This window comes from Leucoraja erinacea, chromosome 17 (assembly GCF_028641065.1).
Source record: "Leucoraja erinacea ecotype New England chromosome 17, Leri_hhj_1, whole genome shotgun sequence".
Lineage (NCBI taxonomy): Eukaryota > Metazoa > Chordata > Chondrichthyes > Rajiformes > Rajidae > Leucoraja > Leucoraja erinaceus.
In genome coordinates this window covers 19,615,975-19,631,959 of record NC_073393.1, presented here as the reverse complement: position 1 = coordinate 19,631,959, position 15,985 = coordinate 19,615,975, and the positions used below count along the sequence as shown (strand labels likewise).

Below are 15,985 nucleotides of genomic sequence, written 5' to 3'. Positions count from 1 at the left end.
CTTCTTGTTAACCTCATCAAAAACTCAAATGTGTGAGTCAAGGTTTCTCACATGTAAAGCCATGCTGACTATTCTTAAGCCCTTGTCTATCCAATTGCTGACGGATCCTATTCCTCAGAATCTCCAGTAACCTTGTAATTTTCTTACAGGAAAAATAAGTCTGCAGAGGATGCAATCAATCTCTCTTACAGTACATTCAGCTCTGAATCATGTTGACAAAAGAACACCTATGTCAGAATACTCTTGATTGAACACAGCTCAGCCTTCAATACCACAATAAGCTAATCTCTAAAGTTCTGCAGTTCAGACAAGGAGCCCCCATCTGCATCGTCATCTAGATTTCCGGACCGTCAGGCATCAGTTACAATTGGTCAAACATTTTTCTCTTCCCTAACACTCAACACTGGTGTGTCTCAAGATCGAATGCCCATTCTCCTGCTCTACTCCAATACTGTGGCCAAGTGCAATGCCAAAACTATGTTTAAATTCGCCGATGATGCCACTGCCGACCAGATTAACAACAGAGAGATATAATATATAGAAAAGAGTTTGAGAACAACCTAGCCCATCAGCAAGCCAAAATAATTAGTTGTTCACCCCCTGAAACTGTAGTATGGTGAAATCAGACCAGATAATCTCGTTAGTGTAGACAAAAAATTCTGGTCTAACTCAGCGGATCAGGAGCATCTCTGGAGCGAAGGAATGGGTGGTGTTTCGGGTCGAGACCCTTCTTCAGACTGAGCACTTTGGTGTGTTGCCTGAGGAAGATTTGAAGCATCATCAAGGATGCCTATCTTTTGGTCCATTCATTTACCTCTCCCCTACCTTTTGGGAAGAAGATCTAGGAGCTTGAAAGCTCAGACAACCAGATTTAAGAACAGCTCCTTCTCCATTGATAAAAGACTGCTGAACCAAACACTTTAACATGCTGTTCCTAGAGGTGCTGCCCTGTACTATAACACCATTTCATTCACTTATTCATTTTATTGTTCTACTGTTTTAGAGTTGTTGTATTTATCATTACTGCATGTGTACTGTTTGTTCTGAGCTTGTGAAAAAAGAATTTCATTGGTATTGTTATTACCTGTATTGCCATATGTAGAGATAGTGAAAATGTGTTGTGCTATCCAGATGAATCGTACAATACATGGGCACATCATGTAGTGTTAATAATAATCGAGTGTGGAATTTAGCATCATACCTACAGAGAAAGTGCAGATAACAATGCAAGGGCCTCAGTGAGATTGATTGGAAATTCAGGAGTTTATCCTTGGCGTATGAGAGGCCTGTTGAGTAGGCTGATAACAGTGGAGGAGAAGCTGTTATTGATGCGAGTGGTACATGCTTTCAAGTTTCTGTACCTTCCCAAATCAGTGCGGGAGAGGAGAGATGACTGGGTGTTCAATGGTGCTTTATTGTCACATGTGTGAAGTGCAAACGCACAGTGAAATTATTTTCTTACAAACAGTTCAGTAGAGTACTGCCATGCCATCACCGATTAGCAATTATACAGAAATAGTCCACTGAGCCAGTATGAAGGGATGCCATGTTTTGCAGCCATTTCCGAATCCCATCGACGATCCAGTTGTTATGAGTGGTGACCGATTCAGATCGCAGGGTGGCGCCTGCATGGCCATAAGTAGTCGCCCAAAGAGTCGTACCTTTCTCTAGTCGCCGCTGGATTTTCAACATGTTGAAAATTATCAGCAACCTGCTGCGACTATGACGGGTGCCGAAAAAAATCGCATAAGTGGGGCAGGCTCTTAACCTTCCTATTATTAAATTCAATTCCCGTTGCAATAAAGAATTCATTCTTTTAGTTTCCGAATTACTTGTTGAACCTGCTTCCTCAATTTTTGTGAGTCCTATATTGGACATACAGGTTTCTCTGCATCTCAGAGCACTGTAATACTTACCATTTAGATAAGAACCCTTTTTTTAAATAATTTCCCTGCCAATGTAGAATTTTCCTACATTATACCTCATTTGCCAAATTTTTGCCTACTTACTGAATGTTCCAATATCCCTCTATAGCCTCCTTAAATGTTCTTGGTGTCATCATGCGTCACCCAAGCAGAGTATACCCAAGCAACATTTGGCAATTCAACAGGCTCTGAGCTTTTACCTGCAGATGAGCATGGCTTCAAAATCACCAACATCTTTCGGGGCAAACTTGACTTGGAATTCCAGTGCATCCATTGCAGCAATCGTTCCAGTATACGGCTCCACGATGAAAGGCGGGTTGTTGGTATCAACACTTAGATGAGGAAAACTGCTTGCAGTGGAACTCCTGGACCCGCTGCCGGTCTGAATAGCTTTGTTCAATGAATGGATGGCAATTGACCTGTTTGAAGCTTGAAATAGACATGAATAATTGAAAAAGATTGACATGTCAGTTCATATCGCTATTCCAAAATGTTAAAGCACAGAGATACAAAACACTGTAAATGATGAAATCTGCAGCAAAAAAAGACAAGCTGCTTGAGGAACTCCATTGATAATGGTGTAAGCAAATACGATGGTGGCATTTAAGAGGGTTTTAGATAGGTACATGAATATCCTGGGATATGGATCACATGCAGGCAGAAGAGATTAGTTAACTTGGTATCATATTTGGCAGCCATTGTGGGCTGATGGGCCTGTTCCCATATTGTACAGTTCTACATCCTGAACAGGCACATAAACTAAACAATATGATTTTAAAGATGGTGTAGGATTGCGAGACCTGATGGTAGCATTCAGCAGTCTTTGCAAAGGGCAGAGCAAGGGTGCTGAACTGTGACTAAACAAAGGAGATCCTTTGTAAAGAGGTGCAGAGTACCCATGGGAATAAATCATTTAAAACTTTTTAAACACCTGCATTTTGAAGTTTGAATTTCTTTACCAATCTTTGATCCTAAAGCTTCGGAAGCATGCAGAGAAGGCACAAAGAAAATCTGCTAGAATGATACCAGCAATGAGGGATTTTAACTAATTGCAGAGACATGATAAACTCCTCATAGCAGATTAAAGGAATGCACAAGCGATGGAAATCTGAATTTAAAAAGGATAATGTTTCTGCTAGCAAAAGGATTTATAGTTAGAGGACATAGATTTAGGGTTATTGGCAAAATAATAGACATTGGCTGAGATACTGCATGTACTCTTTGACTCCTTATTGGGTGCAGATTTTATAAAATGAATCCTTAAAGAGGTATGAAATGTGTCTAATGGACTAATGTACTGGATGTCTGTATGGACAGAGCACACATGGATATTAGGATTATCTGTGGCCATGTGGGACATGAGAAAGGACTGGAGAGGGATTCAACAGTCCTTTATTGTCACGTGCACCATTTAAAGTACAGTGAAATTCGATTTACCATAGTCATACCAGAAAAAAAGCAACAAGACACACTACATAAAAGTTAACATAAAAATCTACCACAGTGGATTCCCCACATTCCTCACTGTAATGGAAGGCAATAAAGTGTAATCTTCTTGCTATGAAATTAGAAGAAAGATAATTAATATATAAAAATATATATATATGACTAGAGCCAGGATTTTGACATAAATGCCATGTGCCTTTTCATGCCTTTTTTGATGATTTCACCAGGATAATGCCCTTTTCACGATCGAGTACCTAAATCAGCCTTTTTTTGCTGTTTTGCTAAAAGGTCATGCTATTTTCTCTAGTTGTACCGTGATTACAATGATATTTTCTATGTTAACACGTTAATATTAATGTTATTATTAACGTGTTAACATAGTATAACTTACAAGAAAACTTCCACCACAGGGGTGAAACCGGTGGCGCTATCGTCAGTCATTCATTTGTTTGTGCTGCTGCCCACTGGTTCAGTCTTCTCCAGGATCTATTTAAGAAAGAACTGCAGATGCTGGAAAAACCAAAGGTAGACAAAAAAATTCTGGAGAAACTCAGCGAGTGAGGCAGCATCTATGGAGAGTAGGAATATGCGATGTTTCGGTTCGAGACCCTTCTTCAGACTAATGTGGGGGGGGGGGGGGGGGGCAAGAAAGGAAGAAGTGGAGACAGTAGGACTAGAAGGAGAGTTGGGAAGGGGGAGGGGAGAGAAGATAAGGGCTATCTACAATTAGAGATGTCAATGCTGGAATGTAGACTACCCAAGCGAAATATCCAAGCTTGTCTCCTCACTACATTTACTGCTGGCTCCAGTCGCAAATCTGAGTTTTCGAGTGATCTGTGCAAGCCATTCATTGATGCTGGAATACCACTGTGGAAATACACAGCAGAAAGTATACCAAGCAAGTCATTATTACGGAAAAATTATGTTGACAGCAACTTCAACATTGTTGTGCAGAAAATTAGAGATGAAGTTGCATGCAACAAAATATGGATCTCAATAGACGAGCCAACCGATGCTGTGGAGAGATATGTTGCCAATGTGGTCAACTGGAGGCAGGTCAACCATCAAAGGAGTATTTGTTGACATCGGAGGTATTGGAGAAGTCAAACAGCTCAACTATTGCTCAGTTGGTTACATCTTCACTTGCTGTAAGGTATAAAACACGAGAATGTTCTTCTGTTTGTGACTTAAAGTTTTATTCCTCAAAATATTGCATTTGACATGCTTAGCTCATGTACTTCATAGAATTGCCAAGCACATACCTAGCTTGTTTCCAAATGTTGCGGCGCCTATCGTTTCCAAGTGTGGCGGCGCCTATCGGCAGCAGTCCATCTGTCTTTTTTTAAATTGTTGTCTCCTTAAATGTATGGCTTGACCCTAGTTTTTATTATTTTTCTTTAGCTGTGTATATGTGGGAGGTGGGGTGGGGGAAACCGTTAATCTCTTCCCCGTTCGGGTCCCGACATTTTCCCGTCGGGTCTCTGGTGTCATTGGGCCTAACTTCGTGGAGTTGGTGGCGGCCTCCGGCCGGGACCAACCTGTGGGCTCCAGTCGCGGAGCCTGCGGACCTGACATCGCGGAGCTGGCCGTCTTCGGAGTGGGAGCTGTGGTGGCGCGCAGCTGCGACCCGACCGGATCTTCGGAGGCTCTGGCCACAGGCCCGGTGGATGATAACATCGGGAGCTCCAGCAACGGCAACTTCTCCCGCTAGAATCGCGGGGTTTAAAGGACACGGAGCGGGGCCTAACATTGCCCCGCGTGGCTTAAACAGCCACAGGACTTATCATCGCACACCGGGGGCTTTAACAACGGGATCCGCAGTTCGCCTCGACGCTGCAGTTGGACTGCTGGACCGTGGGAGAAGAACAAAGGAAGAGATAAGACTTTGCCTTCCATCACAGTGAGGAGGTGTTGGAGATCCACTGTGATGGATGTTTATTTAAACTGTGTTAAGTGTGGGTCTTGGGTTTTTTTGTAATGTAAGACTGTAGAAAATGCAATTTCATTCAAACCAAGCTGTTTGAATGACAATAAAAGGCATTCTATTCTAAATGTCGATCGCCTAGTTTCCAATGTCAAGAAAATCCTCCTCAAAGCACTGTCACGTGTGCAGTTGTTCAAGGAAATGGCATCCGAGATTTTGCTACCTCCTCAGCCCGTTTTGACTGGGTGGGGTACATGGGTCTCTGCTGTACTCTACTATGCTGCAAATTTTGAAAATATAAAATAAATCGTCAACTGTTTTGAAGAAGAGGAATCTGCTGCAGTCAGGATTGTCAGTGAAATCATGCAGGAAAAGTCCATCGTGATCTTGTGTTTATTACTTCCAATTTTGCAAACTTTCCACAAGCTATCGCTTCCCTTTAGAAACGTGGCGAACATTAGTGAATAACTTGCAGGTTTTCTACAAAGTAACTGACGATATTCGTAAAGCTCCTGGCGATGTAGGTAAAGACATACAAGGAAAATGTGAGAGAGTGATTTTAGCTAACAAAGATCTTGAAGAAATACAAAACATAGCTAAAGTTCTCAAAGGCAGTTGTAATGCACAAGATATCAACATGAATATAGAGTCTGTAGCTTGTTTTGGGTATGCACCAGTGACCTCAGCTGAGGTAGAAAGAGGTTTTTCACAACTGAAGCATATTCTGTCTGACAGACGGCCTAGTTTAACACCAGATAAGTTGAAAAAAAATGCTAGTAATTATGTGCAACCAGGCAACTTTGATCATTTAATGTAGAATACCTTTATATTATCATTTTAAACCATATGTTGGTGTTGGTAATAAATGTCTTTTTATGCCTTCTTTTGCCAATAAATGCCTTTTTCTTGCCTTTTTTGTCATTTTTATTATGCCTTTTTGCCTGCCTATTTCAGTATTTTTTAGTGCCTAAACATCCAGGCTCTATATATGACCATTCTTGACTCCTAAATAAAGAAACAAAAAAAGTGGTTCAGAACAGTATTTCAGAGTGGCTGGAGAAAGGCCTTAGACTTCCATCTAACCCCTTCTGTAGTGCATGTAGAGCAAAGATTTGAATATTGTAAACAAAATAAAATGATTTAATACATGTAGTTCAAAGGAGTCGGCAGAATTATACTGGGGAATGTTCACTCTTTGGACAGAACACAGTCTGGGTAGAGAAAAGAAAGGACTATGCAGACAAGCAACCTTCACGTGGCATAGCATATTAGTGGGAGGGATGATGGCTGTAATGCAAGGGGCTCAACTTGTGCTTGTCGATGGCAATGCTGAGGTACAGAAGGCACAGTTTGGGTCGACACCTCTCAGCCATTTCCTTTTTATTATCTCAATTATTTACATTATTGTTGTTGTCACACAATGGAGAGGTTACTGCAAAGGGGAAATTGACCTACAAGGCAAGACAAGCACAGCATTACTTCCCCAGCTATAATTCCCCATCTTGATCTGCTAGCAGGGTGATGTGGTTTGGCCTTCCATCCAGGGGAACCTTGAGACAAAACAAACAAGGCAGGGTGCTTTACCAGTTATATCCTCAATGAATGCTTCTACGTCAGGCACTGATGAAATTGTTTCAGGGTGGTCACCTCTACCACCTCCGTTCATCACTACCTTCCAGGTGTAATCCAGCGCCCCGGGACCTTTGTTAGTCACCGCGATTCTACAAAGTACAAGACACAATTGGTTAATATGATGTTATTTAAGAGAACTGTTATGCTCCACTTGTATTTGCTTTCTCAGTAGGTGTGCAGCTAATTCACCCCAAAGGCAGTGTCTTTGGGAGGGAGCAGAGCAAAACTACATAGATGAGTTCAGGAATGTGATTGACACTTCACTGTCCCCTCATTTCATAGGACGATAGGAAATGGCAGTACTATGAACAAATACAAAAAAATCCAGGAACAGAGAGGGAAGGAAAGAATGAGATTACCCAGTGAGTGGGGGTCAGGCTGGAAGGATGATAATTTCCAGGGATTAGGATTCAGACAGGAAGGAGAAGAATTCCAGGGTGTGAGGAATTCAACAGGAAGGAGAGTATCCAGGGATCATGGAGCAGGTGTCAGTCAATAAAAAGGGGAATATCCAGTAATCCGGCAAGCCACACGCTGGGAACGTCCCAATCAAGCTCTCCAGCAGGTCCGCCTCGTCTGCCGTAGACCGAGGACTCACTCACTGAGGGTGGAGGATCAGCCTGAGCGATCCAACTCGCCCACTGCCGACTCCGAGCGCCTTGAGCCAACAAGGTTAATGGGATCTGCCACAAGCAACCGCCGAGCATGTAGATGGACCGTTGAGAGTGAAGTGGACTGTCGTGGGCATGGTGGACCGTTGAAAGCATAGGAGGGCTGCCGAGAGCCACCAGGTGGGGAGTTACCGAGAATGAAGGGGGGACCTGGCAGGAGGCTGCTGATAACAAAGGGGGAATCTGGCGGGGGCTCCCGAGAACAATGGGGAACCCGGCGGGGGACAGCGTGCTGCCATGCAGGCAGAAAGATAGGACTGTTAGGTGACTTTGTAACTTTAGTAACCTTGACGATGCCAGAAACGGGGCAACACGTGTGTACTGCCCAGGTGAGGTCTGCTATATGTTTTTATGGGGTTGTATGTAAAACAAAGCATTTCACTATACCTAGGTACATGTAACAATACAGTATCATTTAATCCATTGAGAGAGCAGGAGAGATCAAGCGTAGTACAATAGCTGGGGAAGTAGACACCTTGAAATCGGGGAGAAAAATGCTGGAAATGATCTCAAGCCATAATCACATTGAATGGCTCAAAGGGCCGAATGGCCTACTCCTACACCTATTTTTCTATGAAACAATCAGCAGGCTAAGCAGTGAGTGTGGAGTTGTAAACAGAGATGTTTCAGAATAATATCCTTTCTTCAGCACTGGGAAATGTCCGAGGTAAAATAATATGTTAAATTTCAGAAACAGGGTGGGAAAGGGGCAGATAGAAACAGTAGAGCAGGAGAGATTGATTAACAGTATTGGTGTTGGTTAAAGGTGAGAGAAGGCAGCAGAGGATAATGAATAATGAAACATCACAGAGGGAGGTGTAAGAAGCAGGTGGCAAAGTTACCACGAGGGGGAAGCAAAATTCCGAATAGGAAAAGTAGTGAATGCTGAGGGGGTGAGGAGTCTACAGCCCCGGTGTCAGAAGATGGCTTGCAGTTAGGTAGCTCTGTTTCAACCAGCATGGACATGATGGTCCCCTGAGATCATCCAAGCGCAAATGCAAATGATTCACTAATGACAAAAATAGTTGCTTATTGCTATTTCAAACAGCTCAGGTGTCATCCATGTGGGTGCTGTGAGAGGCTGGTTTCCTGTGAATGTCCCAACACTTTTCCCGTATCAGACAAGTATGGTACAATTTCTACAGCAAGGTTTAAACAGCATATTGTATAATGATTGCATCACGTTGCTGTGCTCTGTGCACAAAAAGATTTTGTGCTCAGAGATGCCAGCAAGAAGTATAATTTTTTAAAATCCATGTTAAGTGCTGTTTGGCTACATTAGCACTGTCCATTGTGCAGAAATTCAATCCCACACATGCAAAAACATCCTTATGTGTTAGAATTTCACGCCTTGTCTTGAAACTTGGCATTTTGTTCATGCAACATTCTATCTAGAGAATATGCAGCACGGAAGAGGTGTTATTATTGTTTGCTATTCTCGTGTTTATCATCAATCAATTTAATTTGCAATGAATTTGCAAGGGGTGGGGGGGGGGGGGCGGTTGGAAATGACTGAGAAAGTAAAACCTGGCTGCTGTGTTTCACAGCTATGCTTGGAGCGCCAGGACTAAAATGTTTATTGACGAGGGATTTCCAACAAATTCTGTTAACCAATTCCTTCTGACAGATTCACACCCAGTGGCTATTAATAATCCTCCATCATCTCTTTCACCGTTAGTTCATCTATATGGCTCTTAAATAGATTTTTAGATATCAGGGGATCAAAGGAATGGAGCTATTCCAGAAAAGAGACACATAGTGATAAGCATTAGCCATGGTGAGGGACCAAATGGCCAATTCTGCTATTTTAAATGCCTCTTTGTTCAATCATGTCTGCTGTCCTGTTATCTATGAATGATCAATCATCTAACTCAATATTCAGCCATACGCCATTCCACCCAAATGATCTATGAATGGTCCACATGAACCTCCTTCCAATCTTTTTCACCTCACCCTTTCAATGAACCTTACTTTTCTTCCTTTGTATTTATCAAGTCTCCACTTTGCTGTTGGCCTCAACTACTCCATATGGTGGCAAGTTGCACGTTCTAACATTGGCCGAAGTAAAGAAGATTCTGCTTATTCCTTATTGAATTTAATTGCTGCTATGAGTACAGAGAATATTTATGGGGATGTTGCCAGGACTCGAAAGCCTGAACTATAGGAAGAGGGTGGGTAGGCTATGAATTTATGCCTTGGGGTGTAGGAGGCTGAGGTATGATCAAAGAGAGGTGTATAATTCAAGAGTGCAATTTATGAGGTGAAGGCAGTCTTTTACACATGATAGGGGAATCAAGAGCTAAAGAACATACATTTTAGGTGAGAGAGTAAAGATTTAATAGGAATCTGAAGAGCAACTTTACTCAGAGAGTGATGGGTATGTTGAACAAGCTGCCAGAGGAAGTAGTTGGACAGGTACATGGATCAAAAAGGTTTAGAGGGATATGGGCCAAGTGCAAGCAAATGGGATAAGCTTGATCAGCATGGAAAAGTTGGGTTGAGGGGCTATAGATGATGTTATGACACTATGAATGCAACCTATTGCATAGGTCAACTTCCATTGTGTTAATGGCCTAGAGCTGAAGGAATATCTCGAGCCGATCAGCACCCACAAAGCACTTGAACCAAGGGCAGAATTGAAAACAGCTGTACTTGCCGTTACCCAAGTGCTGGAGTAGCTCAGCAGGTCTTGCAGCATCTCTACACAACATGGATAGGTGACGTTTCACATCAACACTCTTCTTCAGATGGAATGGTGGGATGGGGGGATGGAGGAGAAAGCTTGAAGAGAGGTGGGAGTGGGACAAAGCCTGCACGTGATAAGTGGATACAGGTGAGGGAGGTTTTGATTGGTAGGTGGTTGGACAAAGGCTACGGATGGAAAAACCAGAGGGGTGTTTGCAGGTTGGAGACCAAGTGTAGACCAGTCGAACAGTTGTGCTTGGTTCATCAAGGCCTGTTGGATCTCCCGGTTGCTAACCATTTTAACACCCCTTCCAATTCCCATACTAACCTTTTTGTCCTCGGCATTCTCCATTGCCAGAAGGAGGCCACATGCAAATTGGATGAACAGCTCCTCATATTCTACTTGGGTAGTTTACAACCCAATGGTATGAATATTGAATTCTCTGATTTTTGGTAATCAACCTACACACAATCCCCACCTCTCCCCTCCTTGCCTACCCCTTGTTTCCCTGTGCCCCAGCTGGATGCGCACCCATCATCTTCCACTTACATTCGCTTCACATTTCGTGCCTCATCTACCATTATTTCTTTATCCCACACTTTTTGGCTTTTCATCTTTGGTCTTTGGTAAGGGCAAGTAACTCCACACCAATAGACTATGATGCAGCCCTGCAGTACAAATGATTCTTTCACACTTCTTCTGTGCCACGTTTTCAATGGTTATCCTTAAAATCAAGATTTAGATCAGTGGTAGGTGAATTTCATAATGCATTGACAGAAGGAGCTAGGGAGATCTCAGCTCACTGTGTGGGTTTTCGACAGCCAAATTAGATAGAGATTTTTCATGAAGATTGGAGTCCCTTTCAAAGATGAAAAAAATCAAAGATGAACATTTGTCATTGCTTTTGGAGTAGAGTAGTTAATCTCTCCCTACCCCAATCTGACGATCACAACTGTTTTAAGATCTCCTTAATCTCGGTACCAAAGAAAAGCAAGGTAGTGTGCCTTAATGGCCACAGTCCAGTGGCTCTGACATCCATCATCATGAGATGCTTCAAGAGCTAGTCGTGGTGCACATTAACTACAGCTTCCCAGACAGTCATTATCCATTGAAGTCCTGATCAGATTTTAGAGATTCACTGATGTACAGAGGGATCTTGGGGTCTAAATCCATAGTTCTCTGTAAGTAGCAATACAAGTAGATAAAGTAGTAATGAGGGCATATGGTATGCGTAATTGATAGACACAAATAGCAGGAGTAACTCAGTGGGGCAGGCAGCATCTCTGGAGAGAAAGAATGGGTGACATTTCAGGTCGAGACCCTTCGTCAGTCTGGTTAGGGATAAGGGAAACAAAAGATATAGATGACGATGTAGAGAGATAAAGAACAATTAATGAAAGATATGCAAAAAAGTAACGGCGATAAAGGAAACAGGCCATTGATAGCTGTTTATTGGGTGAAAACAAAAAGATAGTGCGACTTGGGTGGGGGAAGGATAGAGAGAGAGAGAATGCCGGGGTTACTTGCAGTTAGAGAAATCAAAATTCTACCACTGAGCTATAAGCTGCCCAAATGAATTATGCGATGCTGTTTCTCCAATTTGCGTCAACATCACTCTGACACTGGAGGAGACCTCCATTGTGGGAATGGGAAGGAGAATTAAAGTGTTTAGCAACCGGGAGATCAAGTAGGCTCAGGGGGATCGAGCGAAGGTGTTTAGCGAAACGATCGCCCAGTCTACGTTTGGTCTCGCCGATGTATACAAATCCACATATTGAACAACGGATACAGTAGATAAGGTTGGAGGAGGTGCAAGTGAACCTCTACCTAACCTGAAAGGACTGTCTGGACAGAGTCCCTGGACAGACTCCCTGGACAGAACCGCATCTTCTGCGGTTGCAGAGGAAGGCACCTTGGGTGGGAAGGGATGAATTAACCAGGGAGCTTTCACTCAACAAGCAGCTAACAATGGCCTGCTTCCATTATCATCATTACTTTTTTGCATATCTTTCATTCATTGTTCTTTATCTCTAACATTTCCCTTATCCTTTACCAGTCCGAAGAAATGTGTCAACCCGGAATGTCACCCATTCCTTCTCTCCAGAGATGCTGCCTGTCCCGCTGAGTTACTCCAGCATTTTGTGTCTATCTAGGGCATATGGTATGCTTCAGGAAGTTACGTTGTTAGCTTTATAGTACTTTGGTTAGGCTGCATTTAGAGTATTGTGTGTAATCTGGTTGTCCCATCACAAGAAAGATGTTGAGCCTTTGGAATGGAGAGTATTAGTTACAAGGAGAGGTTGGACAATTTTGATTGTTTTCTCTGGAAGGTTAGTGGTTGAGGGAAGACCTGATTAAGGTATATAAAATTATGAGAGACATTGAGAGGGTCGACAGTCAGAATCTTTTTGCCAGGGTGGAAACATCGAAGACAAGGGAGCAATGCTTTAAGGTTAGAGGGACAAAGATTAAAGATGTGTGGGGCAAGATTTTTTTATTCAGAGTGTGGTGGATTTCAGGAATGCGCTGCCGGGGGTAATGGTAAAGGTAGATATGATAGTTTTTTTAGATAAGCACATAGATATGCAGGAAATGGAAGGATTTGAATCACATGCAGGCAGAGATTAAATAAATTGGCATAGTTCAGCATGGACTGAAAGGCTTGTTTCAATGCTAAATAATTTATGTTCTATGTTCTCCTACCCGGTGGGAGATTGCAACCTTCACGTGGTCCGCCCTGTTTTGACGAATGCAATCAACCTGGCATGCACAATCACTTAAGATCAAATAAAACAAGTTGTCTTACAACTTTAGGCTGTGCACGCCATACGCAAGAAGAAGATTGCAACGGGCCACATCTACCTGGTCCTGCACTCATTGCTGGAATGTCATACTCTTATTTGTTGGCTATTGTTCTGTCTTTCAATACATATAATCCCAACTAAACACCTCCAAACTCCTGGACCTAGGAAACAGCACCCGTCTCTACAACTGGATCCTCGACCTCCTGACCTTTAGACCACAATCCATGAGGATAGGCAACAAAACATCCTCCATGATAATTCATAAAAATAGATGTGTTTTCAGCCCCTTGCCCCGCTCCAGTCAAACTGCAGATGACACCACCGTAATGGGTTCAATCTTGAACAATGATGAGACGAAGTACAGGAAGGAGATAAAGGGCTTGGTAACATAGTGTTAAGACAAGAATTTCTCCCTCAATATCAGCAAGTCGAAGGAGCTAGTTAATGACTTCAGTAAAATAAGTGGTGTGCATCCCCAGTCATCAATGGTGACGGAGCGGAGATGGTCAGGACCTTCACGTTCCTTGGTGTAAGTTATCAATTTGTCCACCAACAATCACCAACTACTTTTAAGCTTCAACAAAAAAAGCATACCTACACCATTACTTTCTAAGACGACTAAGGAAACGTTATATGTTTCCAAAAGCTCTTACCTATTTCCAGAGATGCAATGTAGAAAGCCTCCTATTGGGATGCATTATAGCTTGGCTTGACAACAGCTCTACCCAAATCAGCAAGAAATTGCAGAATGCTGTGGATGTAGCCCAGGCTCTCACACAAACCCGCTTCCAATCCCATCAACCCCATTCGCATTGTTCGTATTATATACCATGGAAGCTGATAATTTTCTTGTCAGTGATAGAAACATAGAAAATAGGTGCAGGAGGAGGCCATTCGGCTCTTCGAGCCAGCACCACAATTCAATATGATCAAGGCTGACCATCCAGAATCAGTAACATGGTCCTACTTTCTCCCCCATATCCCTTGATTCCGTTCGCCCCAAGAGCTCTATCTAACATCCCCCACATCAGGTTGGGTTTTTAAACATAACACTTTAATGATCAAATCCTCAATAAATGTCAACGTGGCCAGATTCCGCAAACATCACAGAAACCCATTTCCCACCTTACTGCTTCAGTGCAAACCAAACACGGCCTGTGTGTGGTCTTCCACTTCATGGCAATGGCAGCAGATACTGCCCCCCTTTGACGTGACACAGAATAATTATTTAGAGATACAGCATGGAAACAGGCCATTCGGCCCAACTATCCACTGCGACCATTGATCTCACCTTCGCAATAGTTCTAAGTTATCCCACTTTCTCGCCCACTCCCTACGTACTAGGGGTAATTTACAGAGACCAATCAACCTACAAACCCGCACGCCTTTGGGATGTGGGAGGAAAACAGAACACTCAGAGGGAACCCACACCGTCACGGAGAGAATGTGCAAACCACACACTAATAAGAACCGATGTCAGGATGGAACTTGGATCACCCGCGCGGTGAAGCAGCAGCTCTACCCGCTGCGCCACTGGGCTGCAACATTCTCAACATCAATGCACGGGTTATAGAACTGGATTGACCACAGTGCCGCACGACCTGGCAGCGGCAATGCAACCCGTTCCTCCAGCGGAAATATCTGTCTCTATACTCAGCATGTTGAAACACAACCAGATCTCACAAGTTTCACTAACACGGTGAAAGAATGGGTGATGGGAATGTTGCTGAATGTCAAGGGGAAAAAGTGAGACTCCATTTGATGGCCTTAGCCATGACTGGACATCAGTATTGTAGTATAAAACATCACTTTTTATTCCAAGTATAAATAATGGTGAATGGTTGCTCCACTGATTTTAAACTGCCTCGCTACGTAAAGGGACTGTCCCACTTACGTGTACTTGGCACGCAAATTACGCGACCTTGTGGTTGCGTTGAGCCGCGGTGGTCCCGCGAAGGTCGCGCTCGATTTCATGCATACGCACAGCCGTCTGGAGCGCGTGACGTCATTTGAAGATGGACACAAAGCTGGAGTAATGCAGCGGGACCGGCTGTGTCTCTGGAGAGAAGGAATGGATGATGTTTTGGGTCAAGACTCTTCTTCAGTCTGAAAGGAAGGGTCTTGACCCAAAACTTTACCCATTGCTTCTCTCCAGAGATGCTGCTGGTCACGCTGAGTTACTCCTGCATTTTGTGTCCATCTTCAATTTTCTTGGCCCCGCTCTGGGAATAGAAGTGGGGGCGGATCCGGGCCGAGCTCGGTGATCATTCGCCTGCTTCTGCTGCTGTTGGCTGCGGCCATACGATGCAGGTGAGACATTGCGTCGCGCCAGGGTCTTGGGCCTGTCCCACTTTGGCTGTCAGTTCTGCGACAGGCCGTTGGCGTGCAAAGATTTTGTTCGCTACAAAAATTTCGGAGCCCCGCGCGATGTCGCGCACAACTATATACCCCTCTGCGCTTCTCAGTGGAACCGGCCCCGTGAGGCCATACAATGCCCATGCACCTCAATGCGACCACGAGGTCGCGTAATTTGCTTGTCAAGGACATGTAAATGGGACAGGCCCTTAAGTCCACAACTTGTGAAGTAGGGTTTTCCTCATCTGAACCTCAGAGATATGGCATATTATGACAGTGCACCCAAAGAGGCAGCTCTTTGTCCTCCCCTACTCCCTCACTTCTCATTCTCCTTCTACTGCTGCCATGCAGTGGGCAAGGCCTGTGCCTTCCCTGGAGTCAGCTTGTGGCGAATGCAAGAGGTAATGTAGATGCATGGCAACATCTCAAAACAAATTTGTAGGAGTGTCTCCTGATCTATCCAACCTCAGAATGAGGACCCCCGTGTTAGTTGCTACAAAGCTTCTCTGTTGCAATGCCTGAGTTAGTCAGAAATTATTAGC

General features: G+C 43.6%; 1 protein-coding gene across 1 annotated transcript in view; it reads right to left on the bottom strand.

The window, feature by feature from the left end:
* hydin (HYDIN axonemal central pair apparatus protein) overlaps positions 1-15,985 on the bottom strand; it is a 341,361-nt gene that overhangs the window by 67,532 nt on the left and 257,844 nt on the right. The window contains exons 68-69 of the mRNA XM_055648745.1: positions 6,880-7,016; positions 2,126-2,354 (exon numbers count right to left, since the gene is read on the bottom strand). Of these exons, the coding sequence (XP_055504720.1) occupies positions 2,126-2,354; positions 6,880-7,016 (366 nt within the window). The remainder of the gene's footprint in view (positions 1-2,125; positions 2,355-6,879; positions 7,017-15,985) is intronic.